A 23,337-nucleotide genomic window follows, 5' to 3' on the forward strand; every position below is an offset into this window, starting at 1 on the left:
TGTGAGTGTCTCTCATTTCAGGTAGGGTGGGTGGGTGCGCTACTTGGAGCCTCCCAGACTCTTGAGGTCTAGCCCCAAACTGCATTAAGAACCATGTGTGCATCAGAAATGTACTAGCTCTCTGTGTGAAAAAGAAAAAAAAACATGGGGGAAGGGGACATGTATATCAACAATGTTATACTGGAGAACAGGGAGCTGTAATTAAAACTGTCAGATTATAGAGGGGTGTATATTTTTATTAACCACAAGTAGGGGTGTTTGGGGGGAGTAATTTTCAAATTCAAAAAATCATTCTAAAATCTTGTTCAATTTGGTCTTCATTTCTTGTTTGTAAGCTCTTCCTACAAGCAAGGATGTTCCTGAAATTCCCCTTCTTTGTGGGCAGCCAAGAGGCTATAAAATATAAAAATGTGCCTCTTAACGAGGGATTGTTCGTGTTTTCCAGGAGCACGGCCAGTGTCGTCCTACTGGTTACAGCATGGCAAGTTGCTGCCTACCAGCCATCTGCATCGAGGTGGGGAATGGCTAAGCTCTGTATCCGGGCAACAAATTATATAAACTCCCCTTTTGTCAGATGAGTGCAGTGGGTAAGCTCTAGACTAGGATTCTGTTAGAAATGCCCTTCCATCCACCGTTTTGGCCTCCATAATAGGCAGAAATGTCCTCTGTAGCCCACCCCATTGTAGAAACAGCTGCCTTGATGGACAAATAATAGGTGGCAACCTTGTTTCCTGGTAAGGAAGTACTGTACTGGTACACCTAGGGCTGAAATTGGAATGTTGCATCAAAACTAGGTGATCCCATTTCAGCGGGGTTTGGAAACCCTTTTTAAAAGACATAAAAATTGCAGGTGGGACAGGTGGGATCTGAACTCTTTAAGAAGACCTTTATGCAGGCCAACTCCAACTGTTGGATTTAGGTGCACTTTTTGGGGGGGTAAGCATTTCTGAGAACTACGGCTAAAGAGGGCCAACAAATAAATGTCAGAAGAGACTAAACAAGTATTCCAGTTCAGGGTGAATGTTAAGCCGCCAACAACACAAGGTGGTGGCAGTGAGAACTGAGCATGCTGCTGGCAATGCCATCAAAGGCTCTTGCTATTGCAAGAAGCAACTGCAAAGTTCTCCTTTAGTAATGATTTGTAGCTTGCAGTTATGCACTGAATAGTAAGCAGGTTCCAGTTCGTCCTCCTGTCTTAAATTCCTGACTCCAGGAATGAGCTCTTTTTAGATTTTATTTCTTAAATTTCTATCCTCTCAAAGGAGACCCAGGCAGCAAACATCCAAAAGTTTAACAATTTTAAAAGACGTTTAAAACGCTTCAAAATCAACTAGAAACAAGTAAAAAAATAACCACGCATTTAGAACTTTTTAAAGCAATAGCATACCCTCACGCCTGCTAAGGGCAAGGTTACCCTGACAGGAATCCTTCAGCCACCGAGTGCCTGCATAAGCAGAAATGTGTGTACATTTCTCCTGAAAGTCAGCAATGCTGGAGGCAGAGACACCTTCCCATATACAGGCAGGTAGGCGCACCTGCCGCCTCCTCTCTTTGCCATGCGCCTTCCGGAGAGCTGGCGCGTCCTAGTGCATCTCTCTTGCTGTGCATTGCCTTTTCGCTGAAAATTTCAGCATCTACTAAGAACCTGGATCGTCCGCGCACGGGAGATGCAGGGGCTGTTAATCACAAAAAGGGCACATTTCTCCGCGTCCCGTGCACCATTTCCTCTGCCGTGAGAGGGGTGTGAAATGTCCTATTTACGAAAGAGGCCCCCAGCCCGAGGCTGCTCGTCTGCAGCCGGCATCCTACCCGGGCTGTGCCATAGGCAGGGCAGCTGCGGCCGTTCGCCTCCTGCCCCTTTAAGGGGGAGCGTCCTCGGAGGTGACGTCACGGACCGACCGGCCCGAGTGTTTACCGCGCGGCCTCGAGCCAGTCGCGAGCTCAGCGAAGTAGCGAGAGGAGCCTTAAAGGGGCCGCGCTTGCCTCTCGCCCCATGGGGAGGCCCGTCCTCGGGCCTGCTGCGGGAGCCCCGACGCTTACCGACGGGCATGCTGGCTCCAGCCGCTGACGACGACGACGCCACCTGCTGCTCTTCCTCCTCCGCCCCCGTCAGCCGCCGCCGCCCGCCTGCCGGGCTGGGGCCATGCTAGGCCCGCAGGGGGCGCCCCGTCTTCTCCTGCCGCCTCCGCCGCTGCTGCTCCTGCTGCTCCTGCTCTTGCCCGGGTCGGAGGCGGCGGCGGGCGGCAACAAGACCGTAGTGCAGAAGGAGGCCGACTTCGACAAGCCCTACACGGACGCAGTCAACGGCGAGCTGCTCAACATCTACGCCTTCAATCACACAGTCACGAGGAACGCGGTGAGCAGCCTCTGGGCGTGTGCAGAGGGCGCCATTGGCGCGGGGACAGTGTGGGGCCCCGCTCGGGAGGGGGCGCTGCTGGGCCGCCCAGTTTCGTACACCGCTTGGAAAGGGACGGAGCTCCCCCACCCGCCGTTGTCCCAGTGCGGGAGAAAGGGGATTGCTGGGCATTGTGAGGGTACTGGGGGAAGGCTTTGGCTCTCTTGGGTAGGACCGTCCCCTTTCGCAAATCCGCGAAGTGCAAGCGTTTCTGGAAGGGACCCAGAGAAGCCCTTGCTTGTCCAAGCAGAGAGGGCTACAAGAGAGCCGCGTCCTCTTCCGCCCCACCTTGTCCATATTTGTTTACAGTCAGTCATAAGGCTGTGTGGGTGTCCAGCCAGCAGCGATTCCTGCCTTTCTTCCGCACTTGTGGAAGGCATAGAATTGTAGAGTTGGGAGGGACCCTGAGGGTCATCTAGCCCAACCCCCTGCAATGCAGCAATCTCAGCTAAAGCATCCATGGCAGACGGCCATCCAACCTCTGCTTCAAAACTTCCAAGGAAAGAGAGACCGCAACCTCCAACAACTCTTACTGTCAGAAGCTGGTTTCCTGGTGTTTAGTTGGAATCTCCTTTCTTGTAACTGGTCTCAAGTTCCTAGATCTCAAGGAATGGCGTCTCTGCCCAGCAGAGCTGTTGTCTCCGGAGCTGCGCCTCTACAGCTTAAACTCCCTTTGTCCCCAAAGGTGTGTCAAAGGTGAGATGAGCTGTAAGATCTTCTTGGCAGACCTTTGGTCTCCAAGTGGCACCGGGGAATTCTCACTCTCTGCTTTGTGATCTGGTGTGACACTTTGCTGGGTTGTGACACTTCAGCCTGTTTTTTCTGGGCAGTTGGCCTTTGTATCCACAGCCTCCCAAGTTAGCAGCCAAGAAGGTAGAGGGCAAAGGTAGATATCCTTATTCACCACCAGCAGCTCCCAAGTCTAGAGGATGCATAGAGCTTACAAGCCCTTCTGCCAGCTGCTGTTTTCCAGGTGAAAATCCACCTGCAGCGTCATTCCTGTCTCGTCACCTAGTGCATGTGTACAGAAGGATCATGTCCCTCCTTAAAGCAGCCACTGTGAGGGGTGTGGCTTAAAGATCTGAGTCATCAGCACTAAGTTGAGTTCCTGCTCCTGGTGCTAAACTTAGAGAGAGAAGTTTTTCTACACTTAAACATGGCAGCCCAGGAAATAATACTTATTTAAATTCCGAGGCATGCCATTGGGTTCCTTTGGGAGGAAGAGAGGGGGATATAAATTTAACGAAACAAATATAAAGTAAAAAAGGGGGGCTGGCAGTGCTGTGCCAAACTGAAAATGTTGTTCTGCTCCCTTGGCACCAGTGCAAATTACAAATCATTCAGTACCAGCACAGGCAGGTGCCCAAGGTTATTATTTCACACACACAGGCATCTCACTCCTTCCAGTGCAGTTTTCTTGGCTTTCAGTCAGCTGTCATATTATTGCCTCCGTTACCCTGCTCACCACAAGTTAGGAGGATCCCATAGCATAGGCAAAAGCCAGCCTCCTTCTGCAACAAGGTGCAGGGTCATAGCTCAGTGGCAGAGCATCTGCTTTGCATGCAGAAGGTCCTGGGTTCAGTCCCCAATGGCACATCCAGGTAGGGCTGGGAGATATTCCTGTCTGAAAGAAACACTGTTGGTCAGAGTAGAAAACACTGAGCTAGAAGGACCCAGTGGTCTTGACTCCATATCAGACAGCTTCCTCTGTTCCTAGCTGCTGGGAGTGCCTAGTAAGGGGTCTCTAGACTCCATGCCAGCAAGAATGCAATGCTTCTTTTTCTTTTCCTGGGATTGTTGAGAAGAGGGCTTTTCTGGGACTCAGAGGCCAGTCCAGGAGCAGCTCCCCACTGACTGACTCCTCCTTGGCTTAGGATCACCTCTCCTTGGTCAGTGTGTCTGAGATGCCAGGGCAGCCTTTCCTGGGATGCGGCAGAGACCGACACTTTCTGCTCCTGAAATGGTCCCCCCTTGTTTTGCCCAGTCCTCCCTGCGCCAAGAAAGGTGTAGAATCCATACCTCACTGCAGAGTAACAATGACTGGTGGCCTCTGCACATCCTAGGACAGGCATCCCCAAACTTCGGCCCTCCAGATGTTTTGGACTACAATTCCCATCTTCCCCGACCATTGGTCCTGTTAGCTAGGGATCCTGGGAGATGTAGGCCAAAACATCTGGAGGGCCGCAGTTTGGGGGTGCCTGTCCTAGGACCTTTGCCGGGGGCCAGAGTAGAAGATGTATTTATTGAGCAACCCAAGCCTTCTTTTCTTTTTGACAGATGGGAGCACAGGCCAGGTCTGAGCTCTTGTGCAGACCTTTCGGGGAGTTGACCCAGGCGGCTGGCTGCAGAGTGCTTTCTTGGGCACCTGCCAGCCAGACTCATTAGCATCATTAGCTGTCTGCTGTCCTTTGCAACTAGTGGCCTCATGGGTGCCTTTGGTGGGTGGGAGGAGAAAGAGAGAGCAGGCGAAATGTCCGAGGATGCGGCATGCTTGGCTCTGCCTCCTGCCCCTTGTTTGCTGGACTGCTGCATCCTGAGCCAAACCCAAGATCTCCTCTTGTTTTCGCCCCTGCAGACGGAGGGAGTCCGGGTGTCGGTGAACGTGCTCTCAGAGCTGAAGGAGACGCCGGTGCTCTTTGTGGTCAGGCAGAAGGAGGCCGTGGTGTCGTTCCAGGTGCCGTTAATCCTCAGGGGCCTGTGAGTATCTCTGTGTGATAGACAGACTCTTCTTTGCCCGAGTCTTCTTGGCAGGTCCATGGGAGTGGCCTCTTCCCAGCTGGAGGGATGCAGCAGCGAAGCATCCTCCCTCCCCTGCCACCCATTCCCATTGAGTGCCCCATGGTCTGGCTCTTCTTACCTGGGGGCTACCCTTGGCCAAGGACAAGGTGACTGTGGGCCTGAGACCAGCTGGGTAGAAGGATGCTGATGCCAGGTGGGACTTCTGCTCCTTCTGAGCCACAGAGGTCTCGCTCAGATGGGGCTGTTGGGTATTTGAATCGGACTGTGTTTGGGTGCCCCTGGTTGGTGTTTGCCAACGCCCTTCCTTCTGCCTCGGGCCTCCAGGTACCAGCGGAAGTACCTCTACCAAGATGTCAGCCGCACACTGTGCCAACCTCAGACCAAGAGTGAGGTGGAGATGCAGTTCTTCTATGTGGATGTTTCTACGCTGTCCGTGAGCAACGCCTCCTACCAGCTGCAGGTCACTCGTGTGGATAACTTTGTGCTCAGGTGAGCAGCCTCTGACCTCTGGGAGTTGAAGCAGCCGAGGAGCCAGCTGCTTGTCCTGGCAGGTCCTCTTCGGCTGAAGACCAGGCCCAGGAGTGGGTGAGGTCGTGGTGGGAGCAGCAACAGTGCCCTTTGCTGGGTGCGGAATGGGAAATAAGATACAGAAGAATTCAGGGGGGGGGGAGAAGGGAACACAGGCCCAGACACTGAAGGTGTGAAGGGGATCACGAAGTTCCTCTGAGCATGTGCAACATTCTGCCCCCTCCCAAACCCTTAGGTAAAGTTAGGGGACTCACTTAGAGGGTGCAGCTTTCAGGCCAACACAAAATTGGCTCCTCCAAGCTACTATAATTGTGTTCCTCCCAGCAACAAACACACACACTGCTTTGTGGTTTTGCTCTACAAGAGGTATGTAACTTGTAAAGGTAAAGGTACCCCTGACCGTTAGGACTCTGGAGTTGCACGCTCATCTCACTCTATAGGCCGAGGGATTTGTCCGCAGACAGCTTCCGGGTCATGTGGCCAGCATGACAAAGCTGCTTCTGGCGAACCAGAGGAGTGCACGGAAATGCCGTTTACCTTCCCGCTGGAGTGGTACCTATTTATCTACGTGCACTTTGACGTGCTTTCAAACTGCTAGGTTGGCAGGAGCTGGGACCGAACAACGGGAGCCCACCCCGTCGTGCGGATTCGAACCGCTGACCTTTTGATCAGCAAGCCCTAGGCTCTGTGGTTTAGACCACAGCGCCACCCGCATCTTTTATGAAACAAAGTCTTTCCTTTTCTCATTCCCTGACACAGGACCAATGAGCACTTCACCTTCAATGCCACGGCAGCCCAGCCACAGGTGAGTTCTCCACAGGTGTCTCTCTCTGTTAGGGCGAAGAATGGAGAGGGCACCAGATGGTAATTGCAAGAAGGAAGGCCTGTTGGACCGAGGTTTCGTTTATGAATCACGGACTTGTGGGTGGCTCTGCATCTGGTTGTGACGTGGGAAGAGCTTAGGCTGGTTTGTAATACCTCAGAAACAGTGGCTCTGGTGTTGTTGTTGTTGTGGGAATGCAGGAATCTCTTGCCCAGCAAGCTCAGGATTGTCTCTCCGGGGCCAGAGAGAAAGTTATTTTTAAGAACGTGGCCATTAATCTCCCAGGAGTAGAGATAGCACAGTTGGTAGAGCAAGAGACTCTTAATCTCAGGGGCATGGGTTTTGCCTTACGTTGGGCAAAAGATTGCTGCATTGCAGGGGGTTGGACTAGATGACTCTTGGAGTCCCTTCCAACTCTACAACCCTATGATTCGAATTTCTGAGCTGCAGCTGATTGTGCTATTTTGGGGGAGGGGGCACGCTAAAGGAAGGGGAAAGGGTGTTAGGGGTGGGTTTTGCACCTTCCAGGGCCTGTGTGTGGCTCCTTAACGCCTCTCTCTTCTCCTGGACAGTATTTCAAGTATGAGTTTCCGGAGGGTGTAGACTTTGTGATAGTGAAGGTGACCTCCGCCATGGCCTTCCCCTGTTCTGTCATTTCCATCCAGGACATCTTGGTAAGTGAGATGGGTGGTTAGACCCGGGGGGAGGGTGTGTCTGTCACATAGGATCCTGCCTTTTGGGGGAAGCAGAGTGGCTGACCCTACTCCTTCCTTCCTTCCCACAGTGCCCTGTCTACGACCTGGACAACAACGTGGCCTTCATCGGCATGTACCAGACCATGACCAAGAAGGCAGCCATCACTGTGCAGGTACCGAACTCAGGCTAGGAGCTATGCCAAGTGCAATCTGAGCCCTGCAGAAGCGGCCGGGCTGGCTTCCCCATTGCCTCTGGTGTCTGGTAGCATCAATTAGCAGATGGTTGCAATGGTGTTGCTTGTGCCGGGGAATATTATCCGTGCCCTTGTGCTCCTGAGGAAGTGATGCTTGTTGGAGAGAGAACTGATTCTTTGGGTGCTTTGTGCAAACAGGAACAATTCCTCTGGCTCGGTGGCTGGCAAATAACGGGGATTCGCAGCCCTGGTCTGGCCTCAAATCCTGCCATCAGTTGGTCTGCCACTCCCTAGGAGCATCTTAGGGCGGTGTATGTGTGTATATAGGTATACGTATATGCTCTCAGAAGAGCCCAGATGCCCCACGTGGGAGTCCTTTAAGTGCCTGCTAGCTGGCACGTTGTCATGGAATTTCTGCAGCCCAAGGAAGCTGGTTCCTGATGCTGCTCTTCCACCCTCTTGTTAACTTCCAGAAGAAGGATTTCCCCAGCCACAGTTTCTACGTGGTGGTTGTGGTGAAGACAGAAGACCAAGCTTGTGGTGGGCCGCTGCATTACTACCAGTTTTCCAAAGGTACAGATGTGGGAGTTTGGTGATGGGGTGGGGGCTTCAACAGAGGTGATTCCTATGTTTTGGGTTTTTTGTCCTGCCACTAGGGGGCCGCCATGGCAGAATCCCAAAGAGACAGCGACTGGGTGGTGGGGTGTTCTGTGAGTCTGGCATGTTTCTATATCACTTTTTATTGTAATTTGCTCTGGGAGACTTGTTGCCAAATAAACACTTTGCATGCGAATACAATTAAACAATACCATGAAGTGATTTGGAAGAAAGTGCTAAGGTGAGCTAACAATAGATCCTTTGAAAACTACTGGAGATTTATTTTTATTTTATTTTATTTTATTTTTTTTTTGAGAGGGAGATGCAAATTATCTGTGCATTGTCCCCCTGCCCTCAAGCCTCTTCCCATTTCCCTTGGACTAGGAGGCATCCTGCTGCTGGTCTGTGCGAATAGCCCTTTCAGGGATCTGTATATAACCCTCTTTTAATAAACCTGTTACATTGCCAACCCCTATGTAGACAATGAATCACAGTGCAGTACGGTCAGAGGAAAGGGAGTCCCATGCTGACTCAAAAGGGTAAAATAGTGGGTAGTGTCTGGTTGTAGAAACGACCAAGAGAAAGTATTGCATCCTGCCTGCTGAAGAGATCCATCCTGCCTGCAGAAAAATGACTGTGTACTGTGCTGCCTTCTTCCTTGGCTAACCCTGGTCTTTTTGTCCATTCAGACGAACCTGTTGACCAAGGCAACCGCCAGAAGACCCTGGACGTGGTGGTATCGCCAGCAGTCACTTGTAAGTAGCCCTGGGTGTCAGCTGCACCCATTTGAATGGGTGAGGGAGCACAGGGAACAGAGACACCAGGTTCCACCTCCTTACCCTGACTAGGGTTTTGAACCGCTGCCACTCAGCTTTGAAGGGCTGCTGCAAAGAGCATGGAGCATATCTGTTTTCTGTTGATCCACTGGTTAGGACTCCTGACTGGTGGCTTCAGATCACCCACAAAAGGATTCAGTCTAAACGTTAGGAAGAATTTCCTGATGCCTCAGAAGGTGGTGGACTCTTGAGCAGAGGCTGGCTGGCCACTTCCTCCTCCTCCTCCCATTGATGCTGTCGGCAGTGGGTTTTCCGCATCAGCAACAGAGGGTTGAGCTGGATGCCCTTTGAGGTCTGCTCCACCTCTGTGATTCTGTGTAGCCCCCGATCATGTACTGAAGGGTCAGGAATCTTGCATGGGAGTGACTTAATTCCTGCACCAGACATTTTCACTGGGGTATTTTCCATAACATGGAGGTAAGCGGTAGAGAAAGGAAGAGAGCCTAGGTGGACCTAAGCAGGCATCTCACCTGTGCTTTGAAACAGGACTTTAAGTTGTCAGCTCCAGCGGCAACTGCTGCACATCTACAAGGTCTTCCTCTTTCCCCCTTCCCTGCAGCACAGGCCTATGTGAGTGGGATGCTGTTCTGCCTTGGGGTTTTCCTCTCCTTCTACGTCCTGACGGTCCTCATCGCCTGCTGGGAGAACTGGAGGTGAGTCCTACCTTTGCACCCAGAGGTGGTGTGGCTCTCTCCTTCCTTGGCTTACCATTGCAGAGAGGCCGGTGCTCCTGCCATGCAGGTGGTCACCATCACAACTGTCCATCAGCTTGGAATACGGGTCCTTGTTACCTTCTGCCTTCCTAAGGTGTCCCAGAACTCAGTGTGCGGCTTGGCTGGCTTGCGAGAGCCATCTGGAAGAATAAATTTCCCTGCTTTCTATTTGGTGTCTGGATTGACGTGTGGCGGGGCACTCCAGCTTTGCAGCGGTAGTGTGAGCTGAAATAGCCCTCCCTCCCCAAACCGTACAGGTTTCCTGTGACTCCAGGCTGATACCATCCTTTGTACCTCCTGAAATCACCTCTTTTGGGGCAGAACTCTTCACAGTAGTCCTGTGGACCCCCCTCCTCCAGAGGGACAAAGGAACCATCCAGCCCACTCCTACCAGAGCCTCCCCCTACTCCCTTCCATGGGCTTTTTGGGGGATGGAGAGTCTTTTTCTTTGTGGATGAGGCAGCTGTCTGAGGCCCTCTTCATTACTTTATAGGCAACAGAAGAAGAAGAAGCAACTGGGACTGTTGGCTGCCATAGAAACACCCAGTACTGAAACTGGTAGGTGAGGTCTGTGTGTGTGTTGTGGACTAGGAGCCAGGGTGGTTCTTGCTCCATGCCGTAATGCTACAATTTCTGCGTGTGACACCATTTGTGTCTGCCTGTGCAATTGCCTGCGGATGTACTCAGCATCAACATCAACATCTCTGTTAATTAAATAGCCTTCCACACACTCATGCATCATGGCAACGTACAACATACAATAAAAACAAGTAAACACACACACACCAAAAATGGCAGCAGATAACTTTGAAAACAAAGTAAAGTAGACACTCATGCCAGAGACCTCTTTATCTAGCTGGGAAAGCCTGTCAGAACAATAAGGTCTTCAGTTGTTTGTGGAAAGTGCTGTTAGCGGGTGCCTGTCATATCTCAACAAGGATTCGACTGAACAAGGGCAGCCACACCAAAAGCCCTGCCCTGAACTGCTGAGGAAGGGGCTTCTAGGTCTTTCTGGGTCTCCTGTAGAGCTTTTGATGGATCAAGAGATCTTTGAGCAAGGGGACAGGCGACGGTGATGGCGAGTGGGATGTTTAGGGAAGGGAGGTGTCAGATGCACAAGGGGAGGGCACTGGAGCCATGGGCAAAACCTCTGGTTCCAAAACTTCCTGCAAAATCAATGAGATCTAGTACTGTGCCCATTTTTCCCTCAAAAAAAGAAGCGGCGGAGAACTGAGTTGCTATGGAAGTCCAAGCTTGTCACAAGGCCCAAGTTCCCACTCAGCATTCCACATTTGTGCAATTTCAGTTATCTAAATCTTCAACCTTGGGTCCCCAGATGTTGGTGCACTGCAGCTCCTAAATCGGCTCATCCAGTTGCCATGGAGGATGGGAGTTGTAGTCCAGCAACGTCTGGCAACCCAGGGTTGAAGAAGGCCGGCCTGAATGACCGTTGACTGCTTCAACATTTGGATGGGAGCCCTTCTTGTTGCCTGCCGCTTCCGGCTCTTTCACAGCATGGGGGATCTGCACTGGCCAGCTGCTGTGTCCCCCCTCCCCTTGCCAGAGTCGGCTCAGGCTTTCCAGGGGCTCCTGCTGTGGCTCGGGTGGGGGCAGTTGTGGTGGAGCATCCCTTCGCAATTAAAGTTTGGGTGTTTACACCAGTAACTCTGTCTCTTTTTCCTTTTCTCTCTCTTGCTTCCCTTCCTCCTTTTTCTGGGGCACCTCATGCTCAGCTTCTCTCCTTGGTAAGCACCAAAAACCTCCTCCTTTCTCTTAACTTCCAAGCAAAGGATTCTCCCTCAGCTTTTTTGTTTCCTTTGCCTTGAGGGGGATGTCAGGTCCAGATGGGCTCTGAGGTTCTTCCCTAGACAGGAACCTCCAGAGCCATGGACCGGGGCTGCTTCTGGTTTATACCTCTTTGAAGAGACCTCTGTGATTGGGCGGTGAAATAAAATACTGGGCGACCTGTTCGCTCTGCCTCCTCTTCCCCAAACCTTTCCCTGATTCAAGACTGAGTCAAGGAGGAGCTGGCACCTTCGCCTGCCCACTGCACCTGCTCTGCTCCTGCCCACCCCCGTTCCCCGCGGTCACTGTCTGCTGATGGTTTGTTGCAGGGCATCCCCACATCACCCCAGACTCCTTCCTGGGGCGCCAGCCTTACAACGGCTACAGTTATGGTTCCTTTGGTGAGTCCCAGGGGCAGATGGTGCCTCCCCCTGAAGCCCCTCACCCCACCTGTGCTGCAGGTATAGATACCAGGCCTGGTCTTTGGGAACTGCTGTGCCTGTTTGTCCAGGAAACGGGGGGAGGGAATTGCCGCCGCCACCTCTCTTGTGATCACCTGACAGGTCTGAGCCTTGCTGCGCCACTCACTCCGTTTTGCCCCCTCCCTGCCCTCCCAATTGCTGTTGCAGACAACGGTTCTACGGCCAGCACAGAAAATGTCACTGACAGCCTGCTGTCCACAGAAGCATCCTACAGTTACGCAGGTGAGCTGCTTACCTGGACGGGTGGGAGTCTGGGGGATGCAGAGACCAGATTCCTTCTCTCAAGTGCTTGGGTTTTGCATGCTTGCATGGTGGGAGGCAGCCGGGTACCCCAAGAAGGTGGGCACACAGGGTGAGCCGGGCTGCTGGGCCTCATGGATCTTCAGGCCTTGCGAACCACTTTGGGGGAAAGTTCCTGGCTTGTCGGTTGCTGTTGGCATTTCTGTGGCGGGTCCTGAGAGCTAACTCCTCTGTGTAACTCTTTCCTTTCCTTTCAAGGGCAGGATACCTGTCAGCATCGCCAGAGACACTGGGCCATTGCAATGGGTAGATGCTGGCAGAGAGAGAAATTGCCAATCATTTCACAATCAGGCATGGCATTCCTGGCACCAGACTTCCTCGCCCCACTTCCTTGACCAGGAAAGGGAGAGGGCATTTTGGCCAGGCACCTCTGCTGCGTTCTGTGCTCTTTCCGTGTTATTTCAATATCAGTTTCTTGCCCCTGACAGCTGGCAAGAGAAATACGGCTGGTGAAATCTCAGACATGGAGCTCAGTTTAAAACATGGATAAGAAGCGATGGGGCTACACCCTGCCTAAGCCACCCAGCCCTGACAGTACAAATCCTAGCAGTGGCTGCTTGGTGGTGCAAGGAACACAGTTCAGGCTGAGTTCTGCTGGGCAGCCAGAAGGAAGCTCAAGAGGGTCGAGCTTTGCTCTCCTCTGGCCTCCCTGGGGAGCAGAGGTGCAGGCAGACTCACATGCAGGATTCAGGTTGTTTTGCAGCTTCTCCTCCACCAGCTTGGAGATATAAAAATATACTTACAAAAATGAAGCACGGAACATGCAGTCGGCTGGCAAAGATGCTCCCTGGAACCAGGAATGTGATGCAAAGGCACAAACCCCAGCCCCCTCCCCAGTGCTCCATCTTGAGCTGCCTGTGGCTTTCTGAGGGGCTGCAATAGCATGCTGCTCCCATCACCGCCATCCAGCAACATGGGATTGGGATTCCTGTTGTTTCCTTTCAAGCCTTGTGGGGTTATTTGGATTCCTGTTGCAACCTACGGTTGCGCTTGTCCTGCTAAGGATGAGGCCACTTACCCTCAGAAAGCTCACAGCGGAGGGGTGGGTTAATCTGCATGATTCCAACTCCCACACCACGAAATTGCATGAATCAGGTGCATCCAGGACAGGTGATTGCTGCTCCTGGGGAGGGAGAAGGGGCCAAGCTCACCATGGGGGCGGGAGAACCGGGTGGCAGAGCACAGCATGTTGAGGGTCTTTCCTGACATTCCTTGGCCTACATTGGGCAAGGCGGCTTCTTGTCGCCGTATCTGCCCAGGTGTCTGAAGTCCCCTACACTGAGCTGTCTGCTCTGCAGAAAATGAGGCAGCCAGGAGGTCCGTTACATCGTTAATTCGATGGCCCTGGGGCTGATCTGACCTGTTGCCTTTTGGCCATGAAGGCTGCCAGATGCCTCCCCGAAACTAAATTGTGTTGGGCTGAATTCACCCACACCCACACACACCTGGGGTTGGGGTGTGTGTGCGTGCCTGGCAGACCAGCTGGCCATGCGTGTGTGCCTTGTCAGTCATGCTGCCCGCTCTCTGCCCACAGATCGCTCCCTCGAGAACATGGCGGGGCGCCCACGGCTCGACTCGCTCAGCTCTGTGGAGGAAGACGACTACGACACGCTAGCCGACATCGACTCGGACAAGAACGTCATCCGCACCAAGGTGCCTTGCGCAGGGGAGCATGGAGGCATGGGAGCCCAGAGTCTTCCTCTGCCATCGCCAGCCAGTCCTGTCTGCCTGCCAGTGCTATTTGCCAGCGGTGGACCTGCCCTGTGTGTTGAGGGCTGGAAGTGATGCTTCCCTTGCTTGCCATTTTGAACAAGTCAGAGAGCCACAGGCTGTGGCAAGGGAAGGAGGAGACACGGGAGGAAGTGGGGCTGAGTGAGCTGCATGTGGCCTGGCTTGCTTGCTTGCTTGCTTGCAACACCCAGAATGATCTGCAGGTGGCTCTTGATTTCTAAGCCTCTCTTGGGCTTTACCTGCAAGATAGGTTGGGCTGGGGAAAAAAGGATCAGATGAGATGAGCAGGGGTAAAAGCAGTCTCAGGGTCTGGAAATGCCGACCTTCCTTGTAGCCTCACAGGTTATCTTTCTATGGGGGGGAGGAAGTGTCCGCTCCCAAGGAGACCCACAGTTCACCCTGCTCCTTGCATCTTCTCATTGCAGCAATACCTGTATGTGGCGGATCTGGCCCGCAAGGACAAGCGGGTGCTGCGGAAGAAATACCAGATTTACTTCTGGTGAGAGAGGAGATGGATATTGGGGGGTGGGGGTGGGGTGGCTGTGCCCCACCTGTACTGGGGGCTAGCTCTCCCTTCTAGCCATCAGTGCTGGGTAAATGGGGCAGCCTGGTGTCGTGGCTGAGTGGACCTGCATGGCCACTCCGGAATGCCCTCAGTGGGTCAAACAGAGAGCCCACCTAATGCTTCATGGTGGAAATACATCTGGGGTGTGGGACACACATATGCCCACTTACCTCTGGTTTCTCCTGTAGGAATATAGCTACCATCGCTGTCTTCTATGCTCTGCCCGTCATCCAGCTGGTCATCACCTATCAGACCGTAAGTGGTTTTCTTTCCTGGGCTTCTTTCCATGGGCCATTGATGACGTGGCCACCTTGGTGCTATGTCGTCCCCAAAAGCCTGGTCTACCCATTTGCCCTCCTCTGGGCTGGAGAGGTTGGCTTTTGCCCCAGACCAGCTCTAAGCACCTAGTGCCTTCTCTGTGTCAGTGTGAGCTGGTTTTCCCGAATCTGAGCTCTACTAAAGGGGGCGGTGGATTGTCAAGCCAGCCCTCGCAGTTGGGTCCCCTGCAGTGCTTACACCCCCTTTCTCATTGGCAGGTGGTGAACGTCACCGGGAACCAAGACATTTGCTACTATAACTTCCTGTGCGCCCACCCGCTGGGCAATCTCAGGTAGGAGCAAGGGTCATTCAGTAGCCTCTTCCCTGGGTCAGAGCCTCTCTGGCTTTTGCCCAGCGTGCCTTGATGCAGACCTTTCTGCCTTGCTTTCCTCTCCCCAGCGCCTTCAACAACATCCTCAGCAACATGGGCTACATCCTGCTGGGGCTGCTCTTCCTGCTCATCATTCTGCAGCGGGAGATCAACTACAACCGGGCACTGATGCGCAACGACCTGCAAGCTGTGGTGAGTCGCGATGGGAGGATCCAGAGGGTGGTTTCGGTACCCCAGAGCCTTCGACACCAGGTTCTGCACCCTCATTTGCCTCTCCTGCCCTGGGACGCCTTTTTCTTCCTATCCCAGATCCCTAGTCTTAGAGGTATATTCAAGAGGTATGTTCAATGCAGAGCTAAGAACAAAGGCAGAGGGTGAAACTGGCAGAAACAACATTCACAGCAGCATTTTATTTATTTGCTAGGGGCTGTCACCCCAATCCACATTGCTTACCTTCCTCAACCCCTGCCAACCCCCAACACTGTTGCCAACCCTCCTTGGCTTTGCATGCATATTCAGTCACCAGCGTGCTGACGGATAAGTGCAAATACAGTGGTCCCTCGACTTACGAATTACTCGACATCCGTAGGTTTCGACTTACGAACGGGACAAATGGCCGCATGCTTACGAATTTTTCTACATCCGAACGGAAACTGTTGGCGGCTTTAAATGCGGTTTTTTTCGACTTACAAATTTTTACATGCAGTTTTTTCAACTTACAAATTTTCCCAAATATTTTTTTTCCTATGGGAAACCGCGTTTCAACTTCCGAACTTTTCAACCTACGAATGTGCATTTGGAACGGATTAAGTTCATAAGTCGAGGGACCACTGTATAATATAGGGAGATAAATGTATCGGCTCCTGTTCAAAATGCAGTATTTCCCCACCAGTTTAAAATCCTATAGAAAAATAAACAGCGTAGTGCAGGTCACAGCAAAAGATTATGTCTATCTTTTCATAGCCTCACCTGTAGTTTTATAAATCATTTTACGTGTCAATACAAATGGAAGTTGTTAATGTTGCAGTTGTTGTATAAGGGATTGTTATTTTGACCTGAGTGTAATTGAAATTATTAAGATTTTGGTACACAGAAATAAAGTAAATAATCAAACCATCAATTCTAGCATGCGGGGAACCACTTAAATTATATAATTTGGTATCTGCATGAGTGGCATTAGCATGAGTGGTATTATAATGAGGCTATTACTGGATTTTAATTGAAAACTAATAAAAATTATTATTATAAAAAAATGAGGGTCATAGCAGCAGTCAAAATACATCAGATCAATGAATCATAGCTAGCCATACTAAAAACGTGTGCTTTATGAACTTTACACCAACCAATGTTGCAGAACTACAACTCCCATCAACCCCAGACAGCATGGTCATATGATACTGGGGCTGATGGGAGTTGTAGTCCAACAGCATCTGGAAGGGAACAGGTTGGTGAAGGCTGGTAGAATCTCTCCATCTCTCCAGGCACACAAACACGCAAACACTTGGGGGAAGTACGTTCCCTTCCTTTCCCCCTGGTTTGCTGTAGTTGTGCAGAGAGTTCTGCTCTTCTCACCACAACTTCCCAGCCCCCTTTTCTCCCTGGTAGACGGGGGCACAGTCGACCGTGACCCATGGGAGCAGAAAGGGCTGCAGCTGAGTGCCAGCTTCCAGGTGGGTGATGCAAAGCAGAAGCCACTGCCCAGCTTCTCTCTGAAACAGGAGCACCCTCTGCTCCCTTCTCTTTTCCCAGGAATGTGGCATCCCTAAGCACTTTGGCCTCTTCTACGCCATGGGCACTGCCCTCATGATGGAGGGGCTGCTCAGCGCCTGCTACCATGTCTGCCCCAACTACACGAACTTCCAGTTTGGTGAGTGTCGCCTGGGAAGTGGGGCAGGACCGGAGGTGAGGGGCTGCCTGTACCCGGCAGATCAGGCACCCCCAACCTGGTGCCCTCCATCCTGCTTCCAATTGCAACTCATATCAGGCCCAGCCAGCATGGCCACGGCAGCTGGAGGGCACCAGGTTGGGAAAGGCTGGGCTGCACAGTCCAGGGGCCATGGAGAACTTACCAGAGGAGCCCTGCAGAAGAACGTGCAGCAGGTGCCCTGCTTTGTACGTCTGGGGCAAATGTGTACAAATAATGATATTAGGGGCAGCCCCTCTGCCCATGTGCCAAGTGCACGTTGCTTGGCCCTGAACAGCCACCTGCTGCTGGTCTCTTGCTTGCAGACACCTCTTTCATGTACATGATCGCCGGGCTCTGCATGCTGAAGCTGTACCAGAAGCGGCACCCGGATATCAATGCCAGCGCTTACAGCGCCTATGCTTGCCTGGCCATTGTCATCTTCTTCTCGGTCGTTGGGGTGGTGAGTAGCGATAGGAATCCTCCGGAGCTCCACATGGGAAGGAGGGAGGCAGCCCTGAGCTGGGACAGTGGCCTTACCAACCCCTGGGGGCTGGTGTCCTGTTGGCCCGCGTGGGTCTTTTCATTCTTCCTTTTCATGGGTTTTTGCAAACGCCGTTGTCCCTCTCCAGTGTCGCTCAAATTCCTCGGTGGCCTTGCCAAAACGTTTCAGATTTGTTTTCAAAACAGCGAACTGCGGGAGGAAAGCCTTTCCGGCGATTATTACACTTGAGGAGTACAAATCAGGGGATTTGTACAAATCCACCCCCCTGGAAAGACGTTGCAGAAACCGCTTTCTGCTCCTCTTCCACCCCAGCGTCCATTGAAAGGAGGGAGGAGGCAGAAAGGAGACTTCCTGTCTTGCCTTCTCAACCCGCTCACTCCCCTAGCCTTGAATTCAGTATCATGGCCCCAGCAAATGGCATCATACGCTCCTTTCTCCCTGCTCTCCCAGGTCTTTGGCAAGGGCAACACGGCTTTCTGGATCGTCTTCTCCATCATCCACATCCTCTCCACTCTGCTGCTGAGCACCCAGCTCTACTACATGGGCCGGTGGAAACTGGGTGAGTTCTGCCAGCCCCTTTTTAAAATAATATTTTTTTATTAATTTTTTTATTTCACAATTTCAAATAAATATTTTACCAACTTTAAAATATCCAGTGACTTCCCTTCTTCTCTTTCCGTGGTTCATTTACGTATCCTATATCCCTGCATATTTTAGTATAACCATTCAAATCAATTTTCCACTTTTACATCCATCAATAATTCTTTACTCTGTTGAATGTATCTTAATGCTGCCAGCATTTTCAGCTGTATGCACTTACTTTCCATATACTCAATAAATCTCTTCCAATCTTATTTCAACACATGTTCGTGTCTCTTATTCAATATGTTACAATCTGCAAGTTGTGTGTATTCTGTCATCTTAAGTTGCCAAGCCTCTTTAGTTGGGCCCTCGCTCACTTTCCATTTTGGTGCTAACAAAACAATGGGCATAAGAACAGCTTCTGGCCTCTGCTGAGAATCGCCAGGCAGCCAGATTTACCCAGCCAGCATCCTCTGTTCTGTGCATCTTCCCTCCCCAGATGCATCTTCTCTGAGGACTGGCACAATGCAGAGGGCACAGGCCTCTTGGGGAGTCTCTCGTGCACAGACCCCCTTTGCACAGGGAGCCAACAGAGGCATGACTTGGGGATCAGGATGACCCTGAATTGCAGGAAGAAGAGGCTGAGGATTTGGTAGTGCGGGGATGGAGGCAATCTGGAGGCCAGACAGACCAAGAGAAATCTCGTGGCTGATTATGTAAACATGTCCTCTGCTTGGTTCCCAGGACCAGCCTCCTGCCCCCTCCGAGTCAGCCCACAGGGCAGGGTGCATTCCTGGGTCCACGTAGCTTTAGCATGTCTCTCTCTCTCTCTCTCTCCACAGACTCTGGGATCCCGCGCAGAATCTTGCATGTGCTTTACACGGACTGCATCCGCCAGTGCAGCGGGCCCATGTATGTGGTGAGTAAGGCTGGATCTATACTGATAAAAAAAAACGCTATAAAATCTCTCAGTGCAAAATCTCATTGGTGACGGATCACTGCTCTACAACACCACCTGGTGTCACATGTTTGTAGTGCAGTTGTAAAAATATAATTGATGCTTGTAGCTGAGTCCTAAATGTGTCTGGCTCTCTCCTGGAAGGATTGCAGGGGCTATATGGAAACTCCCCTCCCTCTCACTGGGCCAGGGCCCCCGTGGGTGCTTGGCTGGCCTCTGTTGCAGATGCTAGGCCCCATTGCCTCCCTCTCTTTTCCTCCACAGGATCGAATGGTGCTGCTAGTGATGGGCAACGTCATCAACTGGTCTCTGTAAGTCAGGGCTGTTGGGCAGGGCAGGGGCCAACCTGGGCAGAGAGGATTACCCTCCAGTCAAGGGGCAGGAGGGGTGTGTGTGTGTATTTATATCAGATTAGGCAAGAGACACAGGGCCTTCTCTCTGGTGATGCTGTGGGAGACGGGCTCCCTCTGCACTTTCTTACGGGAGGTTAGCAAATATGTATTTTTTTTAAAAAAAAGATTCAGCTCGCTTTTAACACATGGCCTGCTGCCGTTATGGGATTTGTGTTTTCCTTCGGGATGCTCCTAGTCTCGAATGTTTTGTGTGAACAGCTCCTGCCTTATTCAGGTTTTAGAGATCAAATGGAAAGGTTCCAAGAACTCAGGCCAGGAAGGAGATTAATGATAATTTCTTCAAACTGTTTAAAGCTTCAAGTAATGAGACAAATTCCAGTTCGAATAATTTTCAAATGCAGGACAAGGCCTTGTTTCGTTTATTCTTGTCCTGTATTTGAAAATATTCTAACTGGAATTTGTCTCATTACTTGAAGCTTTAAACAGTTTGAAGAAATTATAATTAATCTCCTTCCTGGCCTGAGTTCTTGGAACCTTTCCGATTGATCTCGATTTAACCAAGAACTCCAATTTCTACAGTTTACTCAGGTTTTAGGTCTGCCGTTGTGTGTGTGTGTTTTAAATTGAATTTGCACTTACACGTGGTGGGGCAGAAAGGCAGAACAGATTATCATAACAATGGCAGGAGTGGTCCTCTCAGGCTGGCAGAGCCCCCCCCCCGGCCTTGAAGGGCCCCCAGATGTTGTCCTTGGGGAGTCACATTTCCACTTGACGATCTCCTTTCCCCCACAGGGCTGCTTACGGCCTTATCATGCGGCCCAACGACTTCGCCTCCTACCTTCTGGCCATTGGCATCTGCAATCTCCTCCTCTACTTCGCCTTTTACATTATCATGAAGGTGCTGCGCGTAACCTGACTTGGCTCTTGGGGCCAGCTTCTCTCTGGGCGGAATATAAATTGCATAAATAATAACAATTGGGGGGGGGTCCTATTCAGAGGCAGCAGCTCGGCAGGGCAATGGTGGGTGGTGAGTTGTGTGCGTGATGAAAGGATGTCGGGACGTATCCAGTATCAGTCCCCAGCGTGGGGCTGCTTCAACCTTCCTTCCCCTCCATGGCAGCCGCCGGCCACTGAAACTGTGCCAAGCTCAGCTCCGTGTTTGGCTTTCTCTGCCCCCTGATTGTTTTTTTGGACATTGGGGGGTTCCCCCCAAAATTATTGTATGTGGACCAAAAGGATTTGACCAGCATGAGTTGGTGCCCCTGCTCCCATTCATTATGGTGAGGTAGCTTCCTGCTGGATTGGGGCCCCTCTGTGCTCCCTTTGCCTGTGAATTCAGTACTGTACATCCACAATAGCGACCAAGAAAGTTGGGATTTCTGCCTCTCTCCCTCCCTCAACTTTGTTTCTGATCAGCTTTCCTTTCCCTGCAGCTCCGGAGTGGGGAACGCCTCAAGCTGATCCCCCTGCTCTGCATCATTTGCACTTCTGTCGTCTGGGGCTTTGCCCTCTTCTTCTTCTTCCAGGGGCTGAGCACCTGGCAGGTGAGCCGTTTCCCCACCCCACCCCCAGGTCCCACACAGGCTTGTCCAGAACTGCCCATGGCAGAGCAGACCTCCCCCCCCCCAGCCCAGTTTGAGTAGCAAGTTGAAGAAGCTGCACCTATAAAAGGCTTTAGAAAAGCTCTCATGCAGAAGATCCAGCCTTGCCCTGCATCGCTGTTTGGTTAGGGCAGCCTTAGCTTTAACCGTGGCTCCCTCCGTACCTTTTGGGGCTACAACTCCCATCAGCCCCAGGCAGCGTGCTGGCAGTTGCGTCCCCAGACCTCTGGAGGGTGGCAGTTAGGGTGCCAGTTAGAGCTTGTTGGGTGGGGGCAGCTGAATCCAGCGCAGGCTGCGCAGACCACCTGCCTCGTTCCAAGCATCACGGGCCGCCTTGTTGCTGATCCTCTGCAGAAAACGCCGGCCGAGTCCCGCGAGCATAACCGAGACTGCATCCTGCTCGACTTCTTTGATGACCACGACGTCTGGCACTTCCTCTCGTCCATTGCCATGTTTGGCTCCTTCCTGGTAGGTGGCATGGGCCCGGCTGGCCTGGCAAGGGGCAGGAAATAGCAGCACCCAAACAGTGGTCCCCGGTGCCGGCTGCGCCACAAGGGCCAGCAAATAACTGGCGAACAGAGAATAATCTGGAGGGAGGTTCGCTGAGGCGGTGGGGTCCCTGCGGGCTGGGGCAAAAGCAGCACCCACGTACTCCCCCTTGCACAACAGCACAAAGCTACCTGCATTTCTGGGGGAAGGAGAGGGTGGGCTTTAAACCACCACCCACCTCCCTAGCCTGACCCTCCCTCCCTTCCTCTTCTTGTAGGTATTACTGACTCTGGATGATGACCTCGATTGTGTCCAGCGTGACAAGATCTATGTCTTCTAGAGGCCAGGATTCCCCAGCAAGGGGGGAACGGGGGCTTTCCTGCCTGCTGGCTTGGGACAGGCCTTGCAAAGGCTTCTGGCTGGAGCCAGGATTTGCAACAGGCCTCCCTACCCGTTCAAATGCATCGTGAAGATGTCACCTTTGGCAGAGCCTGCAGGAGCAACCTAGGCTGACGGTGGGGGGCACACCCTCTTTCAGTATTTGAGTCTTCACGGTGCTGGATGCCCCGGGCAACTTTGAATGTTGCCTGTCTTGCATTTCCAAGAGCTCTGGATGCCAGGCAGGCTCCGGCTGTGTCGCTTGGTCCCGCTGCTGCGCCAGGTTTTCAAGGAAATCGGCACCTCGTTGGCTGCCAGCCTCTGAGGGTTGGCCTATGTGCCCACCTACTCCCCTGGGCATGGCTTGGGTCAATAGGGAAATGATAGTTTCCCCCCTGCCGCTGCCTCCTCCTCCTTGTTAAAGGGGTGGGGGCTTGTTGTTAGGGGCCAAACTGGGGTCTTGCACTTCCAGCACGGGGCTCAGGAGTGGGCTGGGCAGCAGCTCCTAGGCAAAGGGGCTAACAGGAGCCTGCCTTGGGGGCCCTCGCCCTGGGAGTTCTGCATCCGCCCATTGCCTCACGCACATTTCTGTCAACCCTGAGTTAAGCACATCTTCCCCCTCTGCGGCTGAGGCCACGTTGCCTCCTATCTCTGGACAAAGACTTCTGACCTCCATGATGCTGCCACAACTGGTGTGATCTTCCTTCCAAGCGTGGCCTTTCTGAGGGGTGGGTGGCGCTCAATGGGGCCCCTCTTGCCAACTAGATGCCACTGCCCTTGCTCTGGGATGACTGCCATGCCCAGGAGGAAGGGGGCACCGTTTTATCTCTGTTCTTAAAGCACACGCGGCATTGGGGAAGGGGCTCTCTCTTCAGTGCCTAACTAAATTAGGGTGGCAGGTTGGGCTCTGTCTCCTTGTCTCCCCTTCCGCCTGCCACTGGGTGGGCCTTGGCAGCTGCGTCGCCCCCTGACGGTTTACACTGCACTGCCTGAAGATGTTCGCTCCTTTTTACTCTTTGTTTTCTGCTCAGACCTAGAATCCGATCCAGGAGGCCTCTCTCCTCTCGTTGTTCCATACGAGCTGCCCAAAGTAGCCGTACTAATAACAGTTATGGGTGGCCACTCCAGGCTGCAAGCCAAAGGCCTCCTTCAGTGGCCCCCACCCACTGCACTACTGAGCAAAGAGCCTTCCCCCCCCCCAAAAAAAATAACAATGAGAAGGGCCTCCTACATTCGTCCATTCCTGGTTATTGATTGTGAGTTTGTTTGTTTTTTAACCATTATTTGTGTAAGACATTGCAGAACAAAATAACCGTTTTCATTTCTTACGGATTCTGCTGCCAAATGCAAAGAAATAAACAAAAGCCTTGCTTTGCCCTTTTGTGTGGTTCTTCCTCCTCTGGGGGTGGGCAATGGTGCCGGCCTTGTGTGGGTACTGCCTCTCCTCTTCACCCTCCCCATCAAAAATCCCTTTTGGCTAATCTCTTAGTGGCATTGAGTGAGGCAGCGCGGTTCCCAGGCTCTCCCCGGCCCCCC

The 23,337-nt window shown here is 52.3% G+C and overlaps 1 protein-coding gene across 6 annotated transcripts; it reads left to right on the top strand.

Annotated features, from left to right (window-relative positions):
* Window positions 1-1,911: 1,911 nt before the first annotated feature.
* SIDT2 (SID1 transmembrane family member 2) lies at window positions 1,912-23,178 on the top strand. 6 transcript variants are annotated; one of them, XM_035140169.2, is made up of 27 exons: window positions 1,912-2,356; window positions 4,971-5,092; window positions 5,459-5,623; window positions 6,422-6,467; window positions 7,058-7,159; window positions 7,270-7,353; window positions 7,848-7,947; window positions 8,661-8,726; window positions 9,367-9,460; window positions 10,014-10,078; window positions 11,635-11,766; window positions 11,935-12,009; window positions 12,286-12,333; window positions 13,622-13,740; window positions 14,244-14,317; window positions 14,572-14,638; window positions 14,920-14,993; window positions 15,101-15,224; window positions 16,782-16,899; window positions 17,262-17,398; window positions 17,891-17,999; window positions 18,865-18,941; window positions 19,245-19,291; window positions 20,126-20,231; window positions 20,767-20,877; window positions 21,289-21,402; window positions 21,701-23,178. In XM_035140169.2, the coding sequence occupies exons 1-27, from the start codon at window positions 2,144-2,146 to the stop codon at window positions 21,761-21,763; spliced, it is 2,652 nt and encodes an 883-aa protein (XP_034996060.1). In that variant the 5' UTR covers window positions 1,912-2,143; the 3' UTR covers window positions 21,764-23,178. The 6 variants fall into 6 exon arrangements, with proteins under 6 accessions (XP_034996060.1, XP_034996063.1, XP_060124534.1 ...); XM_035140172.2 differs by having other exon boundaries at window positions 11,635-11,706; XM_060268551.1 differs by lacking the exon at window positions 12,286-12,333.
* The last annotated feature ends 159 nt before the right edge of the window (window positions 23,179-23,337 follow it).

This window comes from Zootoca vivipara, chromosome 15 (genome assembly GCF_963506605.1).
Source record: "Zootoca vivipara chromosome 15, rZooViv1.1, whole genome shotgun sequence".
Lineage (NCBI taxonomy): Eukaryota > Metazoa > Chordata > Lepidosauria > Squamata > Lacertidae > Zootoca > Zootoca vivipara.

Bases quoted from the DNA above. Each gene is read 5' to 3' on its own strand.
- SIDT2 (XM_035140169.2), top strand. From the start codon at position 2,144: ATGCTAGGCCCGCAGGGGGCGCCCCGTCTTCTCCTGCCGCCTCCGCCG. The intron at 5,093-5,458 runs GTGAGTATCTCT...TCGGGCCTCCAG, and splicing joins CCGTTAATCCTCAGGGGCCT to GTACCAGCGGAAGTACCTCT. The intron at 11,767-11,934 runs GTATAGATACCA...TTGCTGTTGCAG, and splicing joins TCACCCCACCTGTGCTGCAG to ACAACGGTTCTACGGCCAGC.